Raw genomic sequence first — 15924 nt, 5'->3', positions numbered from 1 at the left:
TTTCATTCCCCTAGAGCTCCTTTACTTTGTCAGCCGCTCCGGTGTCTCCTTTATATCGATCTTCCTTCAATTCATTGCCTTCATAGTTCAGATTTTTATTTTTTGGTTTGTTTTGTTTTCTGATTTTTTGAATGAATGAAGATGGAATAATGGGAATAAAAGGAATAATAAAGGCTATGTGAGATATAATGTTATACCTTTAGAGTTAATTAGCATTTAACATATCTTGATATGTCTTTTGAAAAATTGTTTTAAAATTTTATTCTATTTTACTGAAACTATGACATGCTAAACATTACTGTTACACTAAGATAATCCAACTAAGTTGATACCACACTTCAAATAAATGTATATTTATCAAAACATGATAATAAATGTGTAATGTAATTTATAATCATAAAATTTAGATGATTTATTTATAAATATGGAAAAGAGTTAAAATTATGAATATATTAAAAATTAGAAAGTATTAAATTTATCTCTAATTAATAATTTTTATTACAAAATTGTTAATAAATTGTTTGTAAAAAAAATATTTTACAATTTTAGAGTAAAAAAAATGCTAAAATGAATTAAAAATAGATAACAAAACATTAATTTCATTCTGTTTTTTATATTAAATTAAAACTATCTGGTTGAAACCAAAGTTAATTTTTATGTTTGAGTTAAGTGAATTTAATTAATAAAATTTCAGCCAACCTAGAAACAAACAAATATAAGAAAGAGAACACCTAAGACAAGGGATACCTAGAGCAATATAAGGGAATGAATGATTCATAGTTGATGGGGAAGAGACAACTATACTGATGTAATATGTAATATTTACTTCAGTTACTAGAGAATTCATATACATATACCAATTATACACTTATTCACTATTTATGTTTTTTTGTTACAGCTGCTTCTTAAAAAAAAAAAAAGCTTAAAAATGCATGTTAAATTAGTTTCTTTTATAACTAGTGTTGTTTTTTATATCAATTTATCCAGTACTTTGTGCAGATATGAATCAATATTTGTAAGACGTGAGATTTTGGAAAACTGATATATATTCAATATAGTGATATATTGATATTTTATAAAATTTTAAATATTACAAAATAGACTATTAAGATTTATTTATCAGTTCGGTTGAAATATATTATCATAGAGAAGTTGCACTGTAGTTTAAATAAATTTTTGAACACCTAATTATCTCTTCTTACGTGGATATAAAACAAAAACAAAAATAAATAAATGACCAGTACGAAAAAACTAATACGTTTTTCCATAGCTAATGTATGCATGTGATTGAGGAGCTTAATTTTCTAATCCATATTTTGGGTTGGAAAGACTTGGAAACTCAACAAAGAATGTATTCATTGATGTTGATATGAGCCTTCTTAATATCAAGGCTTTCTGCGTATACATGGGTTCCCCTTCATATATAACACTAGTCCTTCTACCCGTGCAACGCACTGGTTTTTTTTATATGTAATAATTGTGGTAATAGCAATGGGTTTTTGGATATTTAATAATCTATATGATGATAATCTAATGTTTTAAAAAGATTTTGACGTGTATTAATGGAATAGATCAATTTAGAATGTAATTAAAGTTGTATGTCAAGTTAAGATTTGATTTCATTGAATATTGTCCTCAAGCACCAACAACAAAAATATGACTAATACACTACTTTGTTAATATAAGAATTAAAAAAGAATAAATTACATACCTAGAATGTATCCTTTGGTATTGAAGTTCATAAATTCCTTTTGTACATAATTTCCTTTTGTACACAATGACTTCTTTGTTCAACTTTTTCAGTACAATGATTTTCCTACATGGCAGAAAATAACATAAATCAATTGATATATATTTAGAACAGTTTTGAAATGAAAAATAAAATTCGAAATGACATACCTATAATTGATTTCTTTTCGAAGAGTTTCAAAAATTTCTTTGTACACAACGTTTTTAGTTGTGTTTGTTACCTTTCCATCTTCATCCAATATAAGTATTTTCAATCCTCTTTTGGTTTTGACTCTAGAAATAGCAACATATAGTTGGCCATGTGTGAATACAGGTTGTGGAAGATAAAGGCCGACTCTAGAAAGTGTTTGTCCTTGACTTTTGTTAATCGTCATTGCAAAGCATAAAGATATCGGAAATTGTCTTCTTTGAAATTTGAAAGGCAACCCTGAATCAGATGGCACTAAATCCATTCTTGGTATAAAAATGTTGTCACCAATGTTTTTTCTAGTAATTACAGTTGCACATATTACATTCTTGCCTAAATGGTTGACTTGCAATCTTGTGCCATTGCATAAACCTTTTGCTTGATCAATGTTTCTCAAGAGCATAATTGGAACACCTGTTTTCAACTTCAGTTTATGATTTGGTATCCCTGAACATTTGATATCATTTAAAAATTCAGATGTAAACCATTCAGATTGCACTTCATCTTGCTCATCAGATTGGCAAGGTGTATCTGAACTTAAATAAGTCACCTCATCACCACCAATTAAGGACAACATGAAATCATTTACTTACTCTACAGAATCATTTGTTGGGCACAAAATTGCTCCATCATCAAAATAATTAGGATTCAACATGTTAAGCACAAATTGAGGATAGACAAATTCAACCAATGACAATAAAGGTAAATCTGTGTTTGTAATCAAGATCTGTTCGGGAATTTCAACCATGCACTCACCATTCTCATTTAGATCCATTTTTGCGTCTCCAATCTTCAAAATCCAATCAACAAATTCTTGAATATCATTGGCTGTTTCAGTATTTGATGTAGTACTTAATCTCATGTTCTTGGATAACTTTAGCACTTTACAACAATTCCATAACTCTGAATAGTTGATTGATGATTTTATGATATCAAACCTAGATCCTTTTTTGATAACTGGTAGAATTTGTCTAAAGTCACCTCCTAATACAACTGCTTTGCCACCAAATGGTTTGTCTTTATTGCCATCATCAACATTTCGCATAATATCTCTTAGTGTTCTATCAAATGCCTCAAAACACATTCTATTCATCATTGGTGCTTCATCCCAGATAATCAAACTGGTAGCCATAAGAAGTTTTGCCCTAAGACTACCTTGTGCTATGTTGCAAGTTGATTCTTCATTAATTAACAGTGGGATGCAAAAGGTAGAGTGTGTTGTTTTTCCACCAGAAAGTAATAAAGAAGCAATTCCACTTGATGCTACGTTCAAAACAATCATGCCTTTGCTTCTTAGACCAGCCGACAATGTCTTCCACATAAAAGTCTTACCTGTACCACCATAGCCATATAAGAAAAAGAATCCTCCCTTCTTTGAAAGAACTGCTGTCATGATATCCTGATATACATCAATTTGTTCATCATTCAGTGCTTTAAACAAACTGTCATGTTCTTTCGCCATGTCTTGTTTATTATATTGCAGCTCATCAACAATAAATCTATTATTGAATGTATGTACATCTGAAAGATCAAGTTGAGGTAATGAAGGATAATCTTTCAAACTTCTACCATTTGACATTAGCATTTCCTCTATTTCCAGCAGACATAGTTTTTGTAATTCAGCAGTCTCAATTTGAAGACCTGCAAATACATATATATAATAATCATATACATATATATAATATAATAATAAACAACTAAACTTGAGAAGATCTGTAAATAAGTAAACAACAAAAAATACAGATTATCAATCTGTAAAGTAATATTGTTTATAGATTGAGAAGACCTGCAATAAGTAAATAATACAATTAAAATATATATGTATACGAAATTAAAAGAAAAAATATGAAGTACCTGGTAAGTTCATCTCCTTCCTTTTTTGGTACAAAATTCCGTCACATAAGATACTCCAAGTAGAATTCCAAACTATATCTGGTTTAGAAATTGTATTCATGGACAACAAAGTAACAAATAATCTTCTAAGTTGATACCCACAAGCAAATTCACTTGCTTCTTTGATTGCATCAATATATTCTTTGTCGTCAGCCAACAATCCCAAAACATAGCAAGCTTCTTGGTATGTTTCATAATACTTTCCATCAATTGTCTTAATGCTTTCATAATCAATACAACCTTTTGGAATGGTCAGTAATATCCTCAAATAATAAAGTTCTCCAGACCCAGGAGGAATATAAGTAAGTCTACCAATGTTGTAGCCTTTCTTCCTTGGTTTCCATTCTTTTTCTTTGGCAAACCACACAAATTTGCTTGGAAATTCTGAATAAGTCAATTGTTTTCCTTCCTCATAAACTTTGTTAGCCTCAAACCAAGCTAGAAACATTGTGTTAGCATTTTCGTATCTGTTGAAGACCACATTAATATCATCATCATCTTTAAACAAAGCTGATTGTTGGCCAGGAAGATGAAAGGTCAATCTCTGAACAGGAGGCCATCTGTGATGGATGTCAAAAGCAAATATTCTCCAAGCAGCTTCACATGGTGATAGATACCTACAGTCGTAATACCTTTTGATCTCATCAATAATGGTTGATTTTTCAGACTGTGCAGAGTTGTTGCTTATTTTAATAGTAGCTCTGTCCGGACCTTTGTTCACATATTTGAACAAATATTTTATTGAATTGGTCTTGTTGCAATACTCTGTATTGACGTGTGCTTGATACCTCATTAGAAGTGGTGGATTGTAGGGAACAACACTTCTATTGTCCAGCTTAATTCCATTCTTCTCAACAAATCTACCATTATCAAGTCTTCTATAGCATGGATATCCGTCTTCATCAATTGAAGTCGAAGATGTGAATTTTTTTGGATAAAATTTAGAACATCTTCCTTCCTTCATGCAAGGTGAATTATGTCTTGCAGGTCCGCATGGTCCATGAATCATGTAACTTGAAACAACTTTTTCCAATTTGGGGTACAAATCAGAATTTGGCAATTCAGCTGATATTACTTTATCAATATTAGTTGAATTCTTCAACTTGCTTTCTCCATCCAACCATAAAAGTATATGTGCATGAGGTAGACCTCTTTTTTGGAATTCTACTGTGTACATTCCTGCATATATAAATAAAAAGTAAATATAGTTGTGAGAATTTAATTTAAGAGAAAATTATATAATGTATATAACTTCTTATACAACATACCTGCAGTGCTTTTTCCAAAGAAGTCCTTTTTCTTAAAATCTGTCATCATTTCATCCAGCTTCATTTTGAACACTCTACATACAATATCAGGTCTATCCGAAGCTGATAAGCCTTTTGCTAAGACAAATTCTTTTATTTCACTCCAATTGACATTGCATGTTATAGTAATGAACAAATCCGGATATCCAAATTTTTTACAAATTGCCATAGCATCTTGACAATTGTTGAACATGTATCTGGTACCACCAGTGAAAGAAGCAGGCAAGACAATACGTCTTCCAATTAAAGAAGGATTTGTCTCTCCTCTATTAACAGCTTCTTGTAATCCATTAAGAATATCACAGCGAATTAATTTCTGATTCGCTCTGATGAATGACAACCTTTGCGCTTCAACCATTGTATAGCAATCCACCAGAAACTGTTGGAACAATCTGCATGCATTCACAATATTTCCTGCTTCTACAGCTCTTTGTTGTATTCTAAAGGCAATAAATTCTCGCAAAGAAATTCTAACTCTTACCCTGGATTTTGTTTTTGAATGACATTCTCTTATTGGTATATCCTCTTGATAACCATCTTCTCCATATGGAAACATGAGAGGATATTGCAGTGGAATGAAAGCTGTGTGAGTTTCGTGCAGTCTGGTTAATTCACCAGAACATTTTTTGACCACTATATCTCTGCCTACATCCATATTGCCAAAATCACCAACTATAAGTGCAGCTATTTCATCACATGAAGGTGTATTGTAGACTCTAGGGTCTTTGTTTCTGCCTCTAAATAGTCTTAGCGTGAAATCGGATTCCATATGTTCCAGTGACAAATCTCTTACTTTTCTAAAAGTTTTCGCAAGAACATTGTGATTGTCAATCATTTGAATCAAATCAGCAACCAATGATTCATCTATAACAGATTCCTTTGTGTTTGAACTAAAAAATAATAAAGAGAAAACATGTCAACACATTTATTTAAATATTTCATATAATGAAATTATTTAATATATTCACTGACCTGAAATGCTTGACTCTGTTAGTCATTTCATTTTCGGTATCATATATGTAGAGCTGTGCAAACTTTGGCTTTGATCCATGCTCTGGCAATAAACTGCCAATACGGTGATAGTTCTGTCCATTCAGAATAAATTGTGGAGGAGCAGAACCATTGTTCATTGAATTATCAATCTTACCACCAATTGAAGTAAATGAAAACATGCTATTGTATACTCTTATGTTTTGTAAAAATGATTTGCTTCTCTAATCTTCACCATTTAACAAACCTTCAAGAAGATTAGGTGGTCTTTTTAATAGTGGAATTTGTACTTTTCCCTTTTGACAACACAATGAGAATTCAACTCCCTTAGATGTGTTACATTTTTCTGCTCTTTCTTCATACCAAAGTTGAGCTTTACAGTATTGGCATTCCAAGCAAGGTTCTCCAATATTGAGCAATTCTGAAAATCAATATAAAACATTAGAATGAAGCTGCGAATATTTTAATCTGCAGTTATATACAATTGTGTTGGAAATTATGTACCTTGTAACTCTCCTTTGCAATACAATTCGTTTGTAGTTGTAGTACTTGTATGATGTTCTTCAATATTAGTAAGATGAAAACTAATTAATGATTTAAAAGGAATTTATATTAACATCAATAAGTTTAATATCAGAATTACCATCATCTCTTATTGTTGCTGAATCATCGTTTGTTGTGTCTGAATAATTATGTTGTCTTGTTGTTTCATCATCAAGATTGAATCTGTTTTGAAGTGATTGTATGACTTGAAAAGGATATTTCACAACTTTATTCTTAGAAACAGAATGCGACCCAGTTACAACATCTGATCTCCCACCTATGAAAAACAACAAAAAACAATTGTCCTACCTGCATTGGCATTGTGAGTATGAATCCAAATGTAATTACCTGCACTGGAATTGTTTTTATTTTGCCCATAATTTCTCTGACTGTTATTGTTAAAAGCTGGAGTCATTCAAAAACATTGATATAAAATCTAAAATTGTCATTTCAACATTTATATAAGAAATTAAGAATAATGTACAAATATACCGAAAGGACTATGGTAAGTTAAAGTAGAAGTTGCAGATTGTGAAGTGATTTGTTGTTCAACTAAAGTACTTGAAAAACTTGAGAATTTGTTGACAGTTTCTGCATTGAAACGAATGTTAGTTTAAAGTGGTACGGAATTAATATTATTCATAAACAATGTTAAAATAAAGTATTGGAAGAACTTCACAACTGACCAATTTGACTGTGAAATAATGAATTCATATTGTGAAGGTTGTTGTTGTTGTTGTCAACATCTGGAAAAGGATTATTGTAGAAGCATTGTTATTAAAGAAATAAAAAAAAAAGACTTCATTGATTCATTTAACAACATTCTTTAAAGATATAGATTAGAAAGAAAAGAACTTACTAATATCCAACTGTTGTAATGGATTCCTGTCTATATTTTGGTGAAATGATGTTTGTGTTACAGTTGGTTTATCTGTGAGTAAAACAACAAAGATGATTGAGTATGCATCTGTGTTGTGAAGTTAAAATCCAAAACATACAGTTACAAATATATATATAAAAAGAAATTCTGAGATTTATTTACTTTGAGACGTATGGTTTGCAAATTTAGTTTTCTTTCTTGCATTCTCTTCTTTGTCATCTGCAACATAAAAAAACATAGAAACATACAAATGCATCATTTATAAATAAATTATTGATGAAGAATTAGAAAACATAAATGGATTAAGTAAGATGTTAATGACTTACATGAATGTTGATGATTTTTTGCATTGAACCTCTGTTGTAGCACTAGTTTCCTTCTCAGCCTTGCATTTTTACAATCGTTATGCTCCATTACAGTACAGAAATGTTATGGAATAGTTTCAAAGGTTACAATGGAAGAAGCAAAAATAAAGGTAAGTTGACTCAATGGATGAAAAAGTGTTTACTGTTTTATTTCTATATTGGTGAATGTCTTTGTTAAACTTTTTTGTGTAACTTGTACCTCTAATCACAATTGTGGAAACAGAAATATATGTAATTATAGTACGAAGCAGTTTTTTCAGAAGAGAAAAAGATAAAAATAGAAGACAAACATAAAAAACAGAAAGAGCATGCAGTACTGAGTGTTACTATATCTAAATCATTCATATATATAGCACTTATTTCAGAGTTGATTTGTTCTTGCAACTAAGAAAACATTTCCTTTTTATGTAGGTACAATCAGACGTGTTTTTTATGCAGTACTATATATAGTAAAACAAAGAGAACTTTTTCAAAGGAATTATGTACAATCTTAACCTCATTATGTATAAAAATGATAACATACAGTGAGTGTATGCACATACTAAAGCAACATACATCCATACATATGATTATAGACATGATAACTTTTCATTATTCGTCCAACTATATATCTTTCAATTTCATCATATATATTTCATTTCAATTATAGAACAAAATAATTTTATTTATGAATATGATACCATAACATGTATGAATTTTCATCTTTCAGAGTAATTCAGAGAAGCTTCAAAGAGATTTCATTGATAAGAAGGTAGAACTATACATATGCATTGCTGAAAATAAAAGAACTTGTAGGTTGAAAACTACCTAAGTGGCAGAAATAAAAACAAAACTATTTATTGTAACTGTAAATTAAAAATTACAATATGTTAGCACTTTGACATTCTGATTGCTTTTCATGTGGTCCACTTCAAACACCAAGTCAATAGTTTGATGAAATCCATGAGCAATACAAAATTCCTTCCAGCCACTTCCAATTTTGCTAGACTTCTTAGGATGATTTCTCAACAGTAGTTTGCACTTCACTGTTTTACGCGGTCCATAAAGAAAAAATGTATTTAAAACTTCCTTGACGAAGATAATTGCCAAAATCAGCTGGCAAATCCTAAAACATACATAAAGTATTAATGAAATTAGTATATGGATTAAATTTTAAAAATAATTTCGGAATATAAATCAAAATATGATACAAACATCCATTCAGTAAAAAATATGAAATTAATCTCACCAGATGGCTAACATTGCATTGATTTGGATTCAGAAATATTTTGAAATGCAACTTCGGTCCATTGAAAAGGGGTTGATCTGCCTGAATTCTTTTAAGAAAACGTGCAATAGACAAAGGTTTGCATTCACTGGGAAAAATAGTGATGTGGAAGCAAGAATCACCAACATATCCAAAATAAATAGTGTGAAAATCGTGAAGATCATATATGTGCCTTAATTTAGTCCATCCTCCAATTAGCATTGGTTTTTGTAAATTCTTGTTATAAGTAACCACATGTCTATTGCCTTCTTCATCTCTTAAAGTCCATTGACGCTCAAGATCGTCATCATAAAGAATGGCGAATGCACGATCCACAAAACCAACAACCTCGAAAGACAGAATTTTTTGAAGAAAAAATTGGATTAGTTAAGGTTAAAAACAGGATATTGTAAAAGAGAAGAAGAAATTCGTCTATGAAATAGAAAGAGTAGAAGAAATCTTGTAAAAGAAAATATGTCTGAAAAATTTGACAATGAACTTACCTCGTCCTGAAGGTGAATAATAGAGAACTGATACCTACTCATTGAAGTTGTTTTCCATTTGACTGGACTTTGAGAGAGATAGTACAGTAAAAGTTTGAAGAATGTAGAATATCCTTGAACTGATCTTGCCGTTTAATGTTCATGGTAGAATGGAGATGAATATTTATTTATAGAAGACAAATGACACATGAAAAGACGGGACGATTACAAATAGATTCTTCAACAGTAATGTAATTATTACTGCATTGGAAAACTGGAAGAAGATAATAACAGAATAAAACATTAAAAATATATAACGTTATTAAAGATATATTAAATTATTCTATTATGCTACAAATATAATAATATAATATATGTAATATAAACCAATAACAAATTTCCAAAAATAAACTTCTGTAATGTATAATATTATACGTAAAAATATAATATTTCATTCGTACTTATTGTATAAAAAAATGTCAAATATATCGTAGAAGGTTTATAAGTTAGTAATTAACAGAAGATAAGCCAAAAAAAATATTCAATAAAAAATGTATATGGCATCCAATTCTGTTGTCAAAACTTAAAATCTGTCAACAGATAATTCCTTTGCCATATTTATATTATTTATGAAAATTAAATATTATGAAAAATAGACATTTATAAATAATGTTATGAGAAAAAATATAGATATGTTATTTATGAGGGGCACAAGTTTAAAGAAGAATTCTTTTTCACAAAAAAGAGGTTTTTTACGACTTTCATTACATGATGCTACAAAATGCAATCAATTTCAGTAAGTTTTGATGTAGCTGGTAGTCATCTTTGTTGACAAAAATTGAAAAATGTCAACAATATCTTGTGCACCAGCATATAAAATAATTTAAATTCTAAATAATTTAACTCAAAAGCGCATAATATTGTTATCATGAAATTGAACATAGAAGTTGAGGTTCAGATGAAATTAAAGATGAAATTTAACATAGAAGTTGATGTTCAGATGAATTTAAAGACAACAAATAACGTAGACATATTACATCCCCAAAATGAAAGCCATAAAAATAATTGTCTTGAAATAGAATAACTAAAAGTGGATCTCAAATCGCTGATTTTTCCTTCTTAATATTTCTTTTTAAAAGCTTCAATGGAACATTGTCTTCTTCGATGGATTCAAGTGATGCAGTCTTCTTTCCAGATTCTCTCTTATGTGAACTGCTAGCATCATCGTTGGCTAGATTATCTTGGATTAGTTCAGGTGATTGGGATCCAGACTCAATTGTTTCTTTGGTAAATCGGACTAATAAATCCTACAGTATTAAAAGTAAATTTATTAAAACAAAATCCACATACAAAATTGATAACATTATTAAAATTATTAAAGAAATCATTGATTTTAAAAACATTAATATAAGTTGTATACCTCTGAAATATTAACGGTGGACTCATTCACTATACGCATTTTTTCCCTGCTAAACTCACCATTCCCAGCATAAACATCCTTCAAATAGGTAGAAATAATGAGATTATAAAAAAGAAAAAGATGACTGCATTATAAAGAGATTATAATGTAAAAAATATTATCTTAAATTACATCTTACCACAAATTTCAACGAAGAATCATTGAATTTGTCAATGATATCATCATCAACACATATTTTCTTCACTCTGAAAGACTGTTCAAGTTTGAAATTCTGATCGTTCCTACTTTCCACTTTAAAAAGCAGACTTCTATCAACTAACTCATCAAACTGCTTAGGCAAATTTCCAGAAGAATTCATCTACAAAAAAAAAATAATTAAACATTGTGTAGTTAAATATATAAGTGGACATATTGAAGAGTATACCTTATCATGAACGTCTAACATATCAGCACAAGTTTTTTTGAAAAGGGTAGTTGCATCCCTATCAAAGAGGACAAATGTGGTTGAATCGGAAGAGTCCATAACTCGGATCTTAATCCTATATCTGAAAATTGATAAATAAATTTCATCAACCAAAGTTGTAATTACCATGTTGTTTTAAATTGACATTAATATTAAAAAACAATTCGTTAACCTTGGAAAGACTTTTATAACATGCTTGTTACACTTCTCACAAAAGAACATCTTGGAATCTGGATAAACAGCTTTGTTGCACACACAAGCAGTATACCACCAGTCATCGTCAACCAAGATATGCTTAATTGTTCCAAACAATATGAAAGTGGTGACCTTTCAATATAAAAAACATTAATGAATGTATTATTGTGAATAAGAAAAATTGCACAATGATACAAAAATATATTCTAACCTCTTTACAATCTTTTAGACCTTGAATGTTGGTTCTAGGTGTAAGTGTTAAAAAGTCCTCTTTGACAGTATTTTTGGAAGTCTGAGAAAGTTGCGTTAATCCTTGAGAGGGAGAATCATTGTTCTCAAACATTCTGTGCAAAAGGAAATATAGTTATACTCATAAAAATTAAATATATTATTGAATGTATGTATATCTGAAATATCAAGTTGACGCAATCAAGGATAATTTGCATTACAAAGTAAAGAAAAAATTGTTAGTTGCAATAATATAGTGTATGTGATATCTGAAATATCAGATACACTATATTTTTAAATATAAATATCAAATAAAAATTACCTTGATTTAAGTTCATATGCTTCCTTGAAGTTAACATTGTACTTAATACGGGTGCAGAACTTACAATTTTGAACTTGAACCTTATCTATATTTAAAAATATAGTGTATGTGAGAGTAACATGGAATAAGTAGTACAAACTACTTTGTAAAAGTAATAAGAAAATTTTACCTTGAAAAGTTTTGACTTTCGCAAATTCTATACTTACAGCAGTATTTTGTACTTCTCCACTCGAAAGAAATACATTCAGTTCATCCACATAAATACCAAACAAAGTACACTATATTCGAAACCTAAAAATTAAAGTGCAATATAATGTCATGTAGTTATTTGGAAAGAAATATAAAAAGAAATTTAATATAGTATAGTATAGATATACAATACCCATCAGCTTCTATTGCTATGACATTTAATTTTTTTGTCTTTCCATCAACTTGCAATTCTCTTTCGGTCCCCACTCCGACCAGTAATCCCAAAATATCTAAAATGCATTGTATATGTGTTAAATCATATACTTTAACAAAAAATGTTTATTAATAAAAAAATAAATAGTAACGGAACTACAAAGATTTACTTACCAACCAAATAATCAGTATCAAATGCAGTGGTTGTCAATAAAGACAAAGGTGTGTATTGTGGTTTAATATCAGGAACCAAATTAACATTAACCAAAGAAACTTTTGTACCAAACTGGAAATTTATCTTATAAGGGTGGTGTGTTGTTCTGTATATTCCAGAATTCAGAGCAACACTGAAATTTTGTATGGCATAAACATGGCCTTCAGAAATGTCATTTTGAAATTTGTAAATTAGAGTACGTCTAATTGAAGCATGTATTTTAGAACCCTGAAACAGATAAAAAGAACATTTATAAATTTAAGTATAATTATGTTTAGCATACGACTATTTAATTCATACAAATTTGTAAAGGAAAGTAGGTGTAATGGAAGAATTTCAAGAATAACAATAATAATAACCTCTTTGTCTTGAATAACGAACTCCATGAAAAAAGGACACCTCTGTTTAGTGAAATCAGGAACAAACCATGAACGAATGACCCTAGCGATAATATTCCAATTTTCCTTCTGGGGGCTTACTTCGCTTATGCTCTGGCTTTGGTTTGGAACTTCACAGAGAGACATGTTGAACTCACAAGAACAATATTGAAAAGTGAAAAGTAAAAAAGTCTGGATTAGATTGGAGACATATTTATACTTACATAGATAAATAAGGAACTAATAAGACAAAATTTTTATGCATACAACTAAAGTAAAGAAATACCAAAAAAAGCTTGAAATAATACCTTACTTATCAGAATGTATTTTTTATTAGTCAAAGGAGAGTAAAAGAAGTTAAACGATGAATCAAGACGTGGATATGGAAATTTTTGAAATGCTAGAAGAAAGCAAAAAGTAGAATATATTCAAATAAGGACTCTTCAAACATGGAGTACGAACGTTTTGACAGAAGTCATGGGAATATATATTGGTGAAACCTGCAAATAACATCTATTGATGTCAGAAGAAATAAAGTATTGATATTCATTTATTGAAAGGTTTCATAGAAAAGGAAAATTCAGAGAAAAGCATTCTGATGAAAATAAAGCATGAAGCAGATTACTTGAAAGTGAATAAAAAAAGGGTTGGCGTGATGGAGTAAGCAATGAACAATTAATTGAAACAGTAATGTGGAAACAATGAAAAACTGCATATACATGCATACATGCTGGTTTCTTATGCATTAACGAAAGAGGAAATGTAGAAAAAAGTGATACCAAACGATAATGTCTTTAGACGAAATTTCAAAACTGCAAATGTCATATCATTTCGTCTGTAAAGCAAGACTACTATATTTGTACATAAAACAAATGAAGTACATACCTGTGATGACTGGAAACGTTAATGGCTTGTAAGAATACGTTAATGTATGTGAAACGTCTTCTGGATGAAGAAACTATGTTGGATCTGTACAAAAAGACAAATAAAAGTATGGTGCAGAAGCCAAACAATCTTCTAAGAGAAGGAACTTTGTTAGAAACTTCGAGGAGAACTTTGGATTATTTAAGTTAATAACGTGAAAAAATAAAAAGAAAAATATATCAATAGTACAGTTAAATATTTTATGAAATGACGGATGCTTATAGCAGAAGAAATCTCGTGGAAGGTGGAAGATAAAGAAACATAATGAAGCAGTGCAATATGTCATATCAATGGACATTGAAATCAAATATTAAAAAAGTATTATAAGGGATGTGTATGAAAAATGTTCTGGAAAGTTATATATTTAAATATATATAAAAAAAAATTAAAAAGCAGAGACATGATATGATTTGTGTCTGACAGTAATTAAATGGCACAGATTTACGTATATGGAAGAAGATATGGAGCAGGTATGAGTAAATAACTTTGCAGAAGTTCAAAATACACCGACTAAAACATATACATATATATAATATAATAATAAACAACTAAACTTCATACAAAACATACAGATTATAAATCTGTTAAGAAATATTGTTTATAGATTGTTCATAGCGGATGATAATAATCATTTATATTAAGAAGAACATTGACATCATTGCTTGCTTGTTGATCGTCAACCTCAAAAAGAATTAAATTTTTTTCCTCGAGTCCATGAACTTCACGAAAACGTTTCCATCCACTTCCTATCTTGACTGATCTAGGTCTAATCAACAACTTGCATTCAACTCGTGCCTTTGGACCGTAAAGAACAATGTGTGAGAACTGAGTGTTGGCAAAATATTGTCGTAAGTCTGAATTTAAGCCCTGAAAATAAAAAATATAAAAAATAATATCGACAAAAATTAATTTTGTAGGTGTCAAGGTTAAAGAAAATAAATGATGGAAAAAGAAGATAAAAAAAATCACCAGAAAGCTTGCTTTGCAGTTGTACTTAGAAAGCCGGAACTCAAAATGAATTAACTTGGTCCTTATGAGAGGAGCATTTGTTCTAACATGACTTAGGAATTTATGGACAGTTGATTCTGAACAATGATCGTAAAAGTGTATTTCAAAAACAGAATTCCCGGTATGCCTTAAATAACATAGTTTCGGTGGTTGAATTTGATAAAACTTTCTTATATCAACCCAGCCATCAGTAATTCGCGGACCATAGGTATTCATGTTGAAGGTAACATGGTGAACATGGCCTTTTTTATCATAAATAGTCCAACGTGGACCCAGTTCAATGCCTAATTGAATGACAAACAAACGATTGACAAACGCAAAATCCTTCATAATAAAACCAATATAAAAACAGAATTAGTAAAGGATGTCGGAGAACACTGATGGTAAATTTTTTATAATAAGCAAGTTCACAAAAACCTGGTCTTCCATGAAAATAGTAAAGAATCCACCCTTCCATTTTGAGCCAAGTATGGATTGTTCACCAAGGATGCATTGCTTAGTGGTCATCTGTAAAATTGGAAAAATAGGTTTGTTTTTGGAAATATAAATTAAACGGACTCTAACAATGTAGAACAAATTGTTGAACATGATGAAAATAACAGCTTCTAAGAACGTCTGTTTTAAAAAATGAGAGAAAGATAATGAACAGAACCTAATATAAAAAAGACTGCTTAAAAAAATCAGAGAAAGATGAAGAAAAAATATTATAAATACCACTGCTTATAAAAA

General features: G+C 29.8%; 1 protein-coding gene and 1 pseudogene across 1 annotated transcript; both read right to left on the bottom strand.

Moving 5' to 3' along the window:
- Positions 1-731: 731 nt before the first annotated feature.
- On the bottom strand, positions 732-7963 carry LOC146887203 (uncharacterized; annotated as a pseudogene).
- A 2776-nt stretch (positions 7964-10739) lies between these two features.
- LOC114169458 (replication protein A 70 kDa DNA-binding subunit B-like) lies at positions 10740-13410 on the bottom strand. The gene is made up of 9 exons (XM_085672060.1): positions 13246-13410; positions 12847-13114; positions 12653-12749; positions 11932-12064; positions 11698-11852; positions 11487-11607; positions 11241-11420; positions 11063-11140; positions 10740-10949 (listed from the first exon to the last, which is right to left on the bottom strand). Exons 1-9 carry the CDS (start codon positions 13408-13410, stop codon positions 10740-10742), a joined length of 1407 nt encoding a protein of 468 aa, XP_085528186.1.
- Positions 13411-15924: the final 2514 nt, after the last annotated feature.

The sequence above is a fragment of the Vigna unguiculata genome, chromosome 4 (genome assembly GCF_037176805.1).
Source record: "Vigna unguiculata cultivar grain cowpea cultivar isolate G323 ecotype 2 chromosome 4, ASM3717680v1, whole genome shotgun sequence".
In the NCBI taxonomy this organism is placed as follows: domain Eukaryota; kingdom Viridiplantae; phylum Streptophyta; class Magnoliopsida; order Fabales; family Fabaceae; genus Vigna; species Vigna unguiculata.
This window is presented reverse-complemented; position numbering and strand designations above follow the sequence as displayed.